Source organism: Nasonia vitripennis, chromosome 3, assembly GCF_009193385.2.
Source record: "Nasonia vitripennis strain AsymCx chromosome 3, Nvit_psr_1.1, whole genome shotgun sequence".
Taxonomy (NCBI): domain Eukaryota; kingdom Metazoa; phylum Arthropoda; class Insecta; order Hymenoptera; family Pteromalidae; genus Nasonia; species Nasonia vitripennis.
Window position 1 is genome coordinate 13,403,551 of NC_045759.1, and position 12,263 is coordinate 13,415,813.

A 12,263-nucleotide genomic window follows, 5' to 3' on the forward strand; every position below is an offset into this window, starting at 1 on the left:
AATTTTATCATCAGAATGTAATTTAAAAACACTGCTATTTTTAAAAAATAACCCGTGACCACCTAAAAATACAATCATCAAAAACACACACCCTGTTACGAAAAAAAGCTCTCGGCGCGTGTCTTTTCGGCGGCAGATGCGCCACCTTGGGGGCAGGAGCAGGTGGACGCTGCTCTCGCGCGTGTGCTGCGTTAAGTATTTTATATATAAGTCTAAGTTTAGACTCCAACAACAGCAGCGGCGCTCACGTCGTCGTTGTCGTCGTTGTAGCGCATACGAATGCGGCTCCGTCTCGCGATGACGAGGGCTGCCGATGACGTTCGGTTTTCAGTTTTGTGCTCACTTTCTTCGTGGACGTTTCTTCCGAAAAGGGTGTAGCCTTGTGTATTGGTTTGTATGAAGGATCGGGGATGACGGTACGTTTAGTTTGTTTTGATACGAGACCGGGATAACAGTGAGAGTGTGGAAATACAAGTGGTAGTGAACTTGATGCAAATTAAACGATGTTTTATCTGGGGTCAGCGAACTTGTTCGCGAGAAACGCGGAAGCATAACTTATGTATTTAAATCTATTAATATGATTACGATGCGTCTTAGAACGAGTTTCGGAGTGAATTTTAATTCAGCTCTTCTATCGATCCAAAGCTCAAATTGATCGATCGAAATCTTTAAAACACCTTCACGCATATCAATCAAAAAACACACGCGAGCATCACCTCAGACGACGATAATTCCAACAAGTGCTCAGAATTAAAAAAAATCCATCAGCTCGACGCTAAACAAACGCCGCTTCTAAAAGAAAAGCCCATAGATTTTTATTTAAAATCTGCGCGCGGACTACTTTTCGAAAATAGACTGCCCCGACATCTCGCATTTCAAAACAAACGTTCCCGCGTGGCGTTATCTCTCGGAAAGCTCGCGCTCTCCTCCATCACCGCGTCATTCCTCACGACGAATCAAAACAAACAGCGTAAAAAAGCTGCCTCTCAAAGAATACAGGCAAAGGTTGGCTATATGTGCTGGCGCATCGCGTCTTCTCTCTCTCTCTCTCTCTCTCTCTCTCTGTCTCTCTCTCTCTCTGTCTCTCTCTCTCTCTGTCTCTCTCTCTCTCTCTCTCTGTCTCTCCCTCTCTCTCTCTCTCTCTCTCTCTCTCTCTCTCTCTCTCTCTCTCTCTCTCTCTCTCTCTTTACTACTACTTATACACATTCTCTATTCGTTCATTGCGCAACTGGCAGTGTTGCATATAAGTAGAAAACGTTCCGCAATCTCGGCTGCAGCGCTGCAGCCTCGGTATATAGTCCCTTCGAGAATTCCTCGTTTCGCGCAGGCAGCTTTCTTCTTCTTCTCTCTCGGGCCGAAGGGTGACTTAAAATAGACGCTGCGCGCGTGCAATCAACTCTCTCCCTCTCTCTCTCTCTCTCTCTCTCTCTCTCTCTCTCTCTCTTACCCCCTCTCGTATTTGGTGCCGAGAAGAGAAAGAGAGGGATTCACCTCTTGTATATCTCGGGCGTTTGCTTTTTCGAACTGTCTTATTTATCTCCCCCTCGTTTTGGCTTTAGTCGATTTTCACGCGCTAAGTTTGGAACGCGCGCGGTGTACCTTGATGCGGCGCGAAAATTTTCGATGCGGAGGATATAGGGTTTATTGTCGCTTCTTTATTTTGTTACGGTTTTGCGAATTATTGGCAATATTTTTAGAGCCTGGTTGTTATCGAGAGAAATAAAGTTGAGTACATGAAAAGACGCGATAACCCAGTGAATATAAAAGTCATGCGCAATATTTTACCGACGATAATCGTTTCAGGAAGAAATCGTTTTATTATTCTATCGTTAAGTTCAAACAACTTTTCTTATCGTTCTCTACTGCAGTGTTTATTGTCAGCTTGCAGTGTTTATACGAAGAAGTGAACTACACTGAAACTTTTGAAATTAATATCGAGCGAGTAGCGCATATTACTACTTATTTTTATCTGCAATACTAAAAATAAATGGTACATAAGCCGATTGCAGAGGAAAACTCTTATCCGGCATCAGTCGAATGGCTATCCCGGATTAATATAGGAACATAAAACTCTTTTTTAGATCCACTTGAAATTCTTTTTATGCGATGCTGTATTTCGAAATGGGAGGCTTAAATTTAGTATCCCAGCCTGATTTCCGATATTTTCTTATTTGTATATTTCTAAATACTTTTATACCATTATCGTTATCATAATGCGATCAGGCACATTTCTCTTTGCCTGTATCGAATATTAATACATTTTGGATTGGATGATCGGTTTTTTCCTGTTATAATACAATTTTAAATCAATAATTCACTTTAACCTTGTTACATAATACGTTATACTTTGATCAGCTATACACTTCGTTACAAATATAACTTGACGTGCAACCTAAATCGAAAAAAAAACCCAACACACGAGCTTTCCCTCGTTTCACGCGTCAAGCTCACCATCTCTTCCACACACGCAGGCATCTTATTTTTTCCCCGACACCTCTCGACTCATTTCTACACATCGCATGAGATGAGACTGCGAAAGCTCGCGCGCTTTCGTCGGATACAGTCCACATCTATAGACCTCAGACACAGCTGAGAAAGAAAGAAAGAGAAAAAGCTCGCAAGGTCGAAAATAGCTTGAAAAGCAGGCAGGTGCGCGGAAAGCTCGGAAAAGCTAGATTAATTTTCAACGCTGCGAAAGAATTCCGACCAGACCTCTAGCAGGTGTGCTTTCGTTCTCAAGAGAGCTTCCATTCGCGGAATGACGGGATTTGAATTAATCGTAGCTTTTATGGTTTTAATCTCCGACTTGAATTTTTCTAGGCGCACGATATTATAATATAGACCCGTCCCATCTCGCTCGAGACTGTATACTTTGCATAGAATTACGCGGGCTATACAGTATAGAGCTACGCTCCCGGCGTTATTAAAAAGCTTCAGCGAGACGAAACAACGCAGACAAATGCCCAGTCGTAAGTCTCTCTCTCGGCCGACTCGAAAAAAGGAAAAACACAAAACGACCCTCGGGCATACCTCCACGGCTCTGAGATAAGGGACTCGAGTTTCGCGATCAAAAGCGGCCGCGAAAGAGAGGAAGAATCCTCTCGTCCTATACGTGACGCGAGTGTATAAAATTCCTCGACTAGCACGAGTAAAACGCATATACGAGAGGCGAGAGAAAGCGAAAGCGGCAGCTGAATGGACCTGGTGCACGCTATAAATATGTAGGGCCTATTTCCAGAGGCATGAATGAACTTCGGCTCTATATCGACGCGCGCAAGTGCAAGTGCTCTCCCGCAGTTTCAAGTTTAATTATACAAAGGGAAAGTGCGCGGCGTCTGTGTCTCGGAGTTTAGGATGAGCTTTGAAGGTCGAAAGAGAGGGAGAGATTCCGGTGCGTTGCTTGATGGAGTTTTAATTGAGGGTTGAGTGCGACTAGGAAAAGGAAAGTGCTGCGTGCGTTTGCTGGAAATGGAGAAGTTTGCGCGAGGCTGCAGTTTATAGTTTGGAAGTTTGTTGCTTGGTTGTTGCGGCGTAGGAGGAAAAACGCCGCGGCCGTTTGTTTTGCGTGAAAAGCGAACTTTCTGCTATATACGCTGTATTCACTCGGGCTGGAAATGAAATATTTTCATTCGGATCACGCGTATATGGTCGGACAAAAAGTCAACAGCAGCGTCACGCAATACTCCGTCGATGCGTTCGATACAAATAACGTTTTTTTCATTTTTTTCAAATAATCGTAAATTTTTTGTTTCAGGAAGCTAAATAGACCCCAGCTCATCGCACAACGTTCCAGAGATCACAAAAATGGCTGTCGGTGAGTACCGACACACAGCAGCGTAATAAATCTCCATAACCGCGCGCCATCCCAATTAAGTCTCCCAATAAAAGCGCGAAACTCTCATTCATAACGCATCGCGGGACGACTCCGCCATACATCATCAGTCGCACACGGTCATTACACCTGGCGTTTCTCGCACCTCTGCACACATACATCATCGGTCGTCGTCTTTCTCTCTCTTGTACGTCACTGCCGTCCTGTTTATCATTCCCAGGAGTTACAGCGCATTAACTAACAGCACTTATACGCTACTCCACGATTCGTCGCACGAGCTTGCAGCGTATTGATCTCCGCAGCTCGCTTTTACATTCGCGAAAAGAACATGTATAGAGAGAGAGAGAGAGAGAGAGAGAGAGAGAAGCACCTGGTGCAGGTACTAGCGGCGGCTCGTGAGCGATTTCTCAATCAGGAACGTCGGCTCTCTATTCTATTTTTCTCTATACGCGCTTCCGGCGAGCACGCGTCTGGAACGCGTAATCGAGTCCTTTGCGTCACTCACACTTTTTTCCATCGGTCGTCGAAGGTCTGATCGTTGTATATACGCGATTTGTCTTTCGTTCTTTTTTTCCGTGCGTGTACGAGTTATTTTTCGAGTCTGATGACTGCCGCTTCTGTCAACGCTTCGTGTCTCTCGGTGCGTTTTGTCATCGGGTATCTTTTGGAGAGAAAGGGGGAAAAGCGTAGGAGGATCTTCGACGAAGGGTATTTTGGAATTTCAGATGAACTCGAGGGTGAGAGATAGAGTTTATTAAACCATCTCGGGCGTCAAAAGGGAACTTGTTTTGATCCGCGCTCGCACGAGCGTTTGAAATTCGGAAAAAAGCGCCGAACTCTTTGATCTTCCGCATTGTAGGATAAACGTGTTAGAGATGTTCTCGGCGGTCCTCCGCTGCGGTATAATATCGGATCTCATCGGCTTCCTTTGATCCTCGCGCGTAGTTGCTACTGACGTGCCGTCGAAATACGAAACGTATCTGCAGCTATAGTACAGTGTACAGAGGCTGTTTTCTGGATTAACTCGAGGCACACGTGAGGAAAAAGCTTCGGACCGTTCGGCGTTACTCTGCTATAAATATATCGGACTTTGGTCAACGAAAAAAGTCTATTAGTCTTCGTTCTGGGAAAGCATGTTTTCTATGTATATATATATATATATAGGTACATACGTAAAATTCTAATCAATCTGAAGTTCCGACCGGGACCATTAATCTTCTCCTCTCGCGAAATTCTATTTTTCAGTCTGCTTTATACGTTCACTCTCGACTGGTATAAACACGCCATATTCTACGCAACGGCAAAGCCTTCGCCGCAGCAGTTTCATAACTCGTCGGCAGTGCAAAGCACACAAACCGCCGGGTAGAAAACAATAATTACGTAGATCCGAGAAGGCCGCGGCGAGTAGGCGGGAAAATCGTAAAAGCCGCCTTAATTCAAAACAGTTGGCGCGCTTCCGGTGCATCTCTCCTCTTTCTCTCCATACGTACACGTGTGCGTCGGCTGCGTTATATATGCATATAAGCTGAGGAGACGAGCCGATGCTACGGGTGCTGTAGACGAAAGAGAGGATAGACGAGACGGAGAGAGGAAAAAAGAGACGATGCGCCGTTTAATATTTACAATGCGACATCCGGTGTCCCTTATATTCTATGGGCTATTCTCGTTCGCCTCGCTGCGTCGCCCTTTCGAAAGTTTCGCGCGCGATTCTAGACAAGAACTATTTACTATACCTATAAGTAAAAATATTAGTCGTACGATCGAATATTCATAATTTAATCGCGGCTTATTGACTCCAATCAAGCCTCTGCTGCCTCAAGCGCTCGCGCGCGTCGGATTCAATTTGACGACAGATATACACACACGTATACACGTTCTCTAGCAGTGCGCGCGCATCAATCTAATTAAGGGCCAATTAGCGTATAAAACCCGGCAACTTCCTCTGCCATTTCTTTTTTTTAAATGGTGTTTGGAACTCGAAAGTTCATCGCCTCATCTACGCAAGCCTTCCACGCTGCCCTGTCTTGTGTCAATCCCACCCAAGATGCACCCCTCCGATCGACACCCACCCGTCCTATTTCTACTAGATCCGCTTTTACGTTGTCCTCTCATCTGCGTCTAGGTCTACCTAGAAGTCGCGTTACCATCGGCCTGCCCTTCATGACACGCGCTGCCGTACGGTCGTCTCCCATTATCGCTACGTGCCCTGCCCATCCCGATCTGCGTGATTTTATTATTCTGTTAATATTTGGTCACGAATACAGATTGTGTAACTCATCATTGTGTAGTCTCCTCCATTCCCCGGTTTCTTCATCTTTCTTCGGCCCGTATATTTTTCGCAAGACTTTATTTTCAATTACCCTAAAACGGTTGTTCGCCTGCTTAGTGAGAGCCCACGTTTCGCACCCGTACAGAACCACCGACAGTATTATTGTCCTGTATATTCTTATTTTAACGTTTTTAGATAACAGCCTCGACTTAAGTAAATTACTCATGGCGTAGAAGCAAGCATTACCCGAATGGAGTCTCTTGTTTATTTTATTTCGACAATAATCTCGTTTCTATCATTTATGGTCGTACCCAGATACCTGAATTCGCTAACCTTTTCAAAAGTGAAATTCCCAACTCTAAGATCTCCCTCCCCTCTGCAGATGCCTAGTTTATCCACAATCATGTACTTTGTTTTTGATTCACTCACTTCTAACCCTGTATACTCTGCCGCTTTTATGAGGATTTCCGCGTTTCTTGCTACCGTTTCCCTACAATCCCCCAGTATATCCAAATCATCTGCGTAGCCCAGTATCTGCGTTGTTCCATTAAGCGTTTTAAACCATCGCGTATCGTGAAGGGTTCTGATGCATTACCGCCTACTCGGACCTTTCCCGTGCTTCCGTTCAGACATATTTGAATCAATCTCACGAGTTTTTTTGGTACACCGAGAAGTACTAGAATTTGATACATTTTGCTTCGCTTAATAGAATTGTACGCTTTTTTAAAATCTATATCGGTTTCGCAAAATTCCCACTTTTTCTCTAACAACTGTCTTATGGTAAACATTTGATCGCTCGTCGATCTGTTGCGCCGAAATCCGCACTGATAATCTCCTACTATATCTTCCGCGAATGGAGTGAGTCTTGCTTGTATTACGTTTAGTTGTTGCAGTCTGTCTTATCCCCCTTTTTAAAAATCGGTATAATGATGGATTCCTTCCAATTTTCGGGTATTGTTTCATTTTCCCAGATGGCACATACTAGTTTATAGATTTTAAAAGTAAGCTCGACGCCCCCATACTTGAGTAAAGCTGGTATAGAGTAATTTCCCGCTGCTTTGTTCACTGAGAAAAGTTTAGGGCAACTGCTGTCCTAGCTAGTAGGGTTACTCTCCCAAACGCATCGGAAGAGTCGTCCTTTCATTTGGGGCAACTGCTGCACCAAAAAAAGACAACAGTTGCCTCAAAGTAGCGCTACTGTCGCACGAAAAGCGGGAGACGACTGTTCGCTTCGGTTCGGGAATCACTGCACAACCTCACAAAAGTGACTTGGATTTTTGCGAAAAACTAAAAACCGAACAATATATTCTTTATGGTAAAGTTGAAATCTATGGCAATGTTTATGAAGTAGGAAATTTTATTGTAACAAGTTTAAAAAGTATTGAAAAAGAATTCGGAAAAATATTATCTACTATAGTATGTGAAAATAACGAAATTTTCTTTGAATTAAGTTTTTTTGAAGAAATTATTTTTGACGACCATATTCATGCATTTCTCATACAAAAAACAATAAAACACAAATTGTCAAATATTCAAATTTACCTGTCATCGCTCCAGTTATCTCTATTCAACAATAAAATAATCATGTAATTTCAAAATATATTTTGTAATTTTGTAAACGAATGCATCAATAAAGTTTCCAAAATTTTCATAGATTTCATGACATCTAATTTACCAACAGTTTATAATTTTATATTGTTTTACTTTATTTTTACCTTTATAATAATTATAAATAACTAATAACAAATATATAATACAAATATTATCGTATACATTATTTGTTGAGAGTATATGTGTGGACCGATCTATATTTGACTTTACAAGCACGCTAGTGTCTTTATTTTAGAACAGGTGTAGTACTTATAGATGGAGCGACATTTCTCTCGCATTTTGGGGCACCAGAGCTCCCAAAATCGGGGCTGCTACTCTCTCAAATAGAAAGTACAACATTTGTACTGAACGAATGCAATAGTTGCCCTAAACTTTTCTCAGTGTTGTTTTTTAGTTTTTTAATCGCGGCCTCTACTTCTTGGTAGCTCGGTTCCTCCACATGGAGTTCGGCAGTGTGAATTTCGTCCCCTAATTCTTCGCTATTTTCGTGCACGTTTAATAATTTATCGAAATAGTTTTTCCACAGCGACAGTAATTCGTTGTCATTTGTTACGAGGTCCCCGTTTTCGTCCTTCATCAATTGCGCTCTACTCCTAAAACCCTTTCTGATGGCGTTAATCCCTCTGTGCATTTCGCGGGGGTTATTTTCCTTACTGTTAGTTTCTATTCTCCTAATAAGATTCTTTTGATACTCCCGTTTCTTATTTTTAATATAGAACAATTTATTCGCAGCTAACCTCTTTCTCAGGGGCTGTTCCTCTATCCGCAACCTGAGGACGAGCTGTGTAGTGGTGATAGGCACCCACCCGTCCGATCTAGACGACAACGCCCAAGACCCTCTTAGGGTAGCGGCATTATAACAGACTTCCTCTGCCAATGGGAGGATTAAAAACGCGAGGCAGTTTATTGTCGCGAAAAAAAGAGACCGAGGAGAAAAGGAACAAAGCCATCCCTCAATTCGCGACAATTGGAGCTAATCGCGCGCGCTTACTTTGTTCCGCGCTGCAGAGAAATGAAAAAAAAAGGATGATGAGCGGAGCTTCAAAGGACGAAGGCGCCGACTTCTCGTGTGCGTGTCTGTACACACGCATAACGGCTCCTTTTTGGGCTGCCGCGGCTGCGCGAATCAAGTGCGAAATCCGTCGAGTGTTTCCTGGGATTTCGTGCATTCGTGAATTGTCTTAAACGGCTCTTTTGATTTTCTCGTCGTAGATTCAGCCTCGCTAATTCCTGCCATAATTAAAACAATCTCACTATATAACTCATCCAAACAACACCCCACTCTCTCATCCGCAGACAATCCGTCGTACTTCTCCTTACGGGGCGCCGCCGACGCCTCCAGCAGCGGCGACAACAGCCATCAGGCATCCGGTAGCGTCGCAGTAAGCAGTAGCAATACGTCGCGTGGCTTCGGCGGCTTCTTCCGGCGGAGCAATAAGTCCGTCAACAACAAAGCCGCCTGCGGCAGTCTACCGCAGAACCAGCCGAGCATCGTCATGAGCCCGAGAAGCGAACGTTCTCTCGGTCATCATCAGAGGAGGAGCCTCAGGAGTTTGTTCAGGTCGGCCAGTGCCAGTGCCGACTGCGAGAAGACCCGACAGTTCCTCAAAGGTGAACCCAGGCCCTCCGACGTGGCTCCGCCCTCGCCGTATCTCAACGGAAGGTAAGTTGCAGGTATTATATACCTGCTGCTCTGCTTTGTTTGTGGGACTTGCGGTCGGCATTGTGGGGGATTTGCGGTGATGGAAGGGAGCCAGGGACTACAAACACGATCCGCAGGTATAATTCGGTTTGGGGTTTGCATTGTGTGTATATACCTGTAATCCTGTTTATTGGATATTCGATATATTATTGCGCCATACTGCCTGTTGCATGTATCGTCGATGGGATTAATTTCACGATGGAACGTGTTTGATTGTGGATGTAACTTTATTGGATTATAAATTTTCATATTATTATACAATGCGGATTTACGCAGCTGAAACGCGCGCTTATATTAAAATTCGTAATCCGCGCGAGAGTTATCGTCCGTTAAGCAAGCGAAATTATAATTTATAAGCGTCACGAAAATGCGTCGCGCTTTCGTCCAGTCTAGGTCAAGTATTAAAGCGCAGGCGAGATACACGCAAACAGGTACTTGAACCAGAAGGGCAGGATACATAAATTGATGAATCTCAAATTCGCGCCGCGAGCTTCGTTAATTTGAATCCGGGTCAAAAGCCCTGTGGGGACACTTTGATTAAAAAAGTTTCTCCCATAATACCATCCATCCAATAACTGATGCGATTAAACTTTAAATTTCTTATCCGCAGATCTCACGTACACTCCGAATTGAGCCGACAGCACAAAGGAGCGCGTCGCAATTTTCCGAAATCGACGAGCGAGCTGCTCAATATGGATATGATATTCTGCGGTCTTCCGGGCGAAAATGGACCTGGGAGTCTTCCGGTTCAACCTCGACGCTGCGAGGAGAACGATTACTATCGGTTCGAGCGAGATTCGGATTGTGGTAGCGATACCGCGACGCTTACCCTCGACGATGTTGACAATCCGAGGAGTTACTATAATCTCACTGCCACCTTGCCCAGTCTGGTAAGTGTTTGTTTGTCGGGAATGTAGTATTAAAGCGAATGTTGTACGATCTCTCGTATTCCAATAAAATTCAGAGATAATTACATTTGCGGTAATAGTTTGGCATTGCCGTGATGGAAATAAAACGTGATTCCAATATTCGGATATACTTAACTTTTTATCAACGCGATCAGCATTAACATTTTCATTTTGATTATAATTACTCAATTCAGAACGTTACACTTATACAATCATCAAATTATTAATTATTCGTCGATAACTTTAGACACGCTAAATCCAAAGTATACCTACAGGTTTAATAGTAGACGGTAATATAAAAGCAAAAATGTCGGTAACTCGATAAGGTGTCGCAGTATTTGTCAGTCGATTCCAGAGAATCTCACCATTTTCCATTCAACCCACGACTCACCCAAAACCGTCGATCAAACAGGGCAGTCCGATGTACTCGAGTATGGGCAGACCTCGACGACAGGCGTACCAGCAACAGCAGTTAACGGAAGCCCAACAGAAGCGTCATCGTCGGCGACACTCGATCGGCACGTTTCTCGATCGCGACAAATGTGCTGTCGGCTCATCCTCGACGATGTCCTCGCGCAAGTCGTCCCATAACGGCAACAGGTCGACCGATCTCGTGGTCGAGCCCGACGTCGCCGAGATCGCCGAGGACTGCCCGAGAATCGCAGCCAGGCTGGCAAGGCACGACAGGATCGGTGAGTCGAGTCCCAATATATCATTACGTTATCGGTCTCCTATAGGTAACAGGCGCATTTGCGGATAATAAAGGATCAAAATGCATTACACGCACAGCAGGTGTACTTTAATCGCGCATTGTTTCGACGGCGGCAGCGAGACGAATATCGCGCGGCTGGCAATAATACACCGCGAGTATAACCGGGAGAATGGGCTAGTAATAGTATATTGTGCAACTAGGGGGGAAAAGGGCGATTTCTAACGAGGGTGAGATTTGACCCGACTCAAATTTCACCCGAGGTAGAAATTGCCCTCCCCCCCTTGTTGCACACTGTACTTTTTTTGACAAGTGCCTGTAAAGACCCGTTTTCATGCATATAGAGTGAATGGTAAGTTGCGCATTTTGAGTCGTAAACCACTTTCTTTCAAAAAATATCAATATTTTTCAAAGATTTTCAAAAATTTGATTATTTTTTAATGTTTTTGAGTGTTTTTGAGTGTTTATGAGTAGCGGGAGGGAATAGCCATTCTCTCCCGCTGCAACGGGAGGAGCTTGCCATTCACTTTAGAGGCATGGAAACGGGTCTTTTTCATGCACGTGTTAAGAAAAATTACATTCAATGCCCGATGAACTGGTTATTATCTGTGCGCGCGCGGCATACCCACGACAATGACTTTGATTGCGCGCGCCCGCATAATCAGTGTATATGTATGCCTGCAGGGCGCGTAGGCGTGTGGCCGTTATTAAACAGTAATGGGATTAATGCAAAATAGCTTCGGGTCAGCGTGATGGGGAGTATTATATTTATTTATATGGAATATTTATACAAGGTGATTGCGGATACGACGCTTTTGGCAATCAATCTTCATTTTTACACTGCGGGAGTATATGAAATTTTTCGCGCGAAGCAACAAACGAGAGTAATATCCATTAATCATCGTTTGCAGGAAACGTCGGCTTTTTGTATAATCCCATTGGGCGAACAAAAAAATTCACAGCGCGAGTGCTTTAACTGCGTATACGAGAATGTGTGACGCGTCTGAATCGAAAAGCCAGCGACATCTTCCGTTGACTTGTAGGACGCGTGTCATCCGGAAGCTTGCAGTTTCGCGACGCGGATAACCTTCGTCCTTATAGACATAGATGCAACTGGTGCGATTATTTTTAGGCTCTGCGTGTGTTATATTACTCAGAGAATACGAATTTCCTTTCGAATAAAAAGCTCTTTGTTATTTATCTGGGAGAAAAAGCTTCTCCGAAAAACCTTC

At 44.0% G+C, this 12,263-nt stretch overlaps 1 protein-coding gene across 4 annotated transcripts in view; it reads left to right on the forward strand.

The window, feature by feature from the left end:
* Positions 1-12,263, forward strand: part of LOC100116169 (phosphoinositide 3-kinase adapter protein 1) — a 32,011-nt gene that overhangs the window by 4,025 nt on the left and 15,723 nt on the right. For all 4 annotated transcript variants that reach the window (XM_008206298.4, XM_016984726.3, XM_032598495.1 and 1 more), the window contains exons 2-5: positions 3,755-3,814; positions 9,009-9,375; positions 10,025-10,304; positions 10,735-11,014. In XM_008206298.4, the coding sequence (XP_008204520.1) occupies positions 3,805-3,814; positions 9,009-9,375; positions 10,025-10,304; positions 10,735-11,014 (937 nt within the window). In that variant the 5' untranslated portion in view covers positions 3,755-3,804. The remainder of the gene's footprint in view (positions 1-3,754; positions 3,815-9,008; positions 9,376-10,024; positions 10,305-10,734; positions 11,015-12,263) is intronic.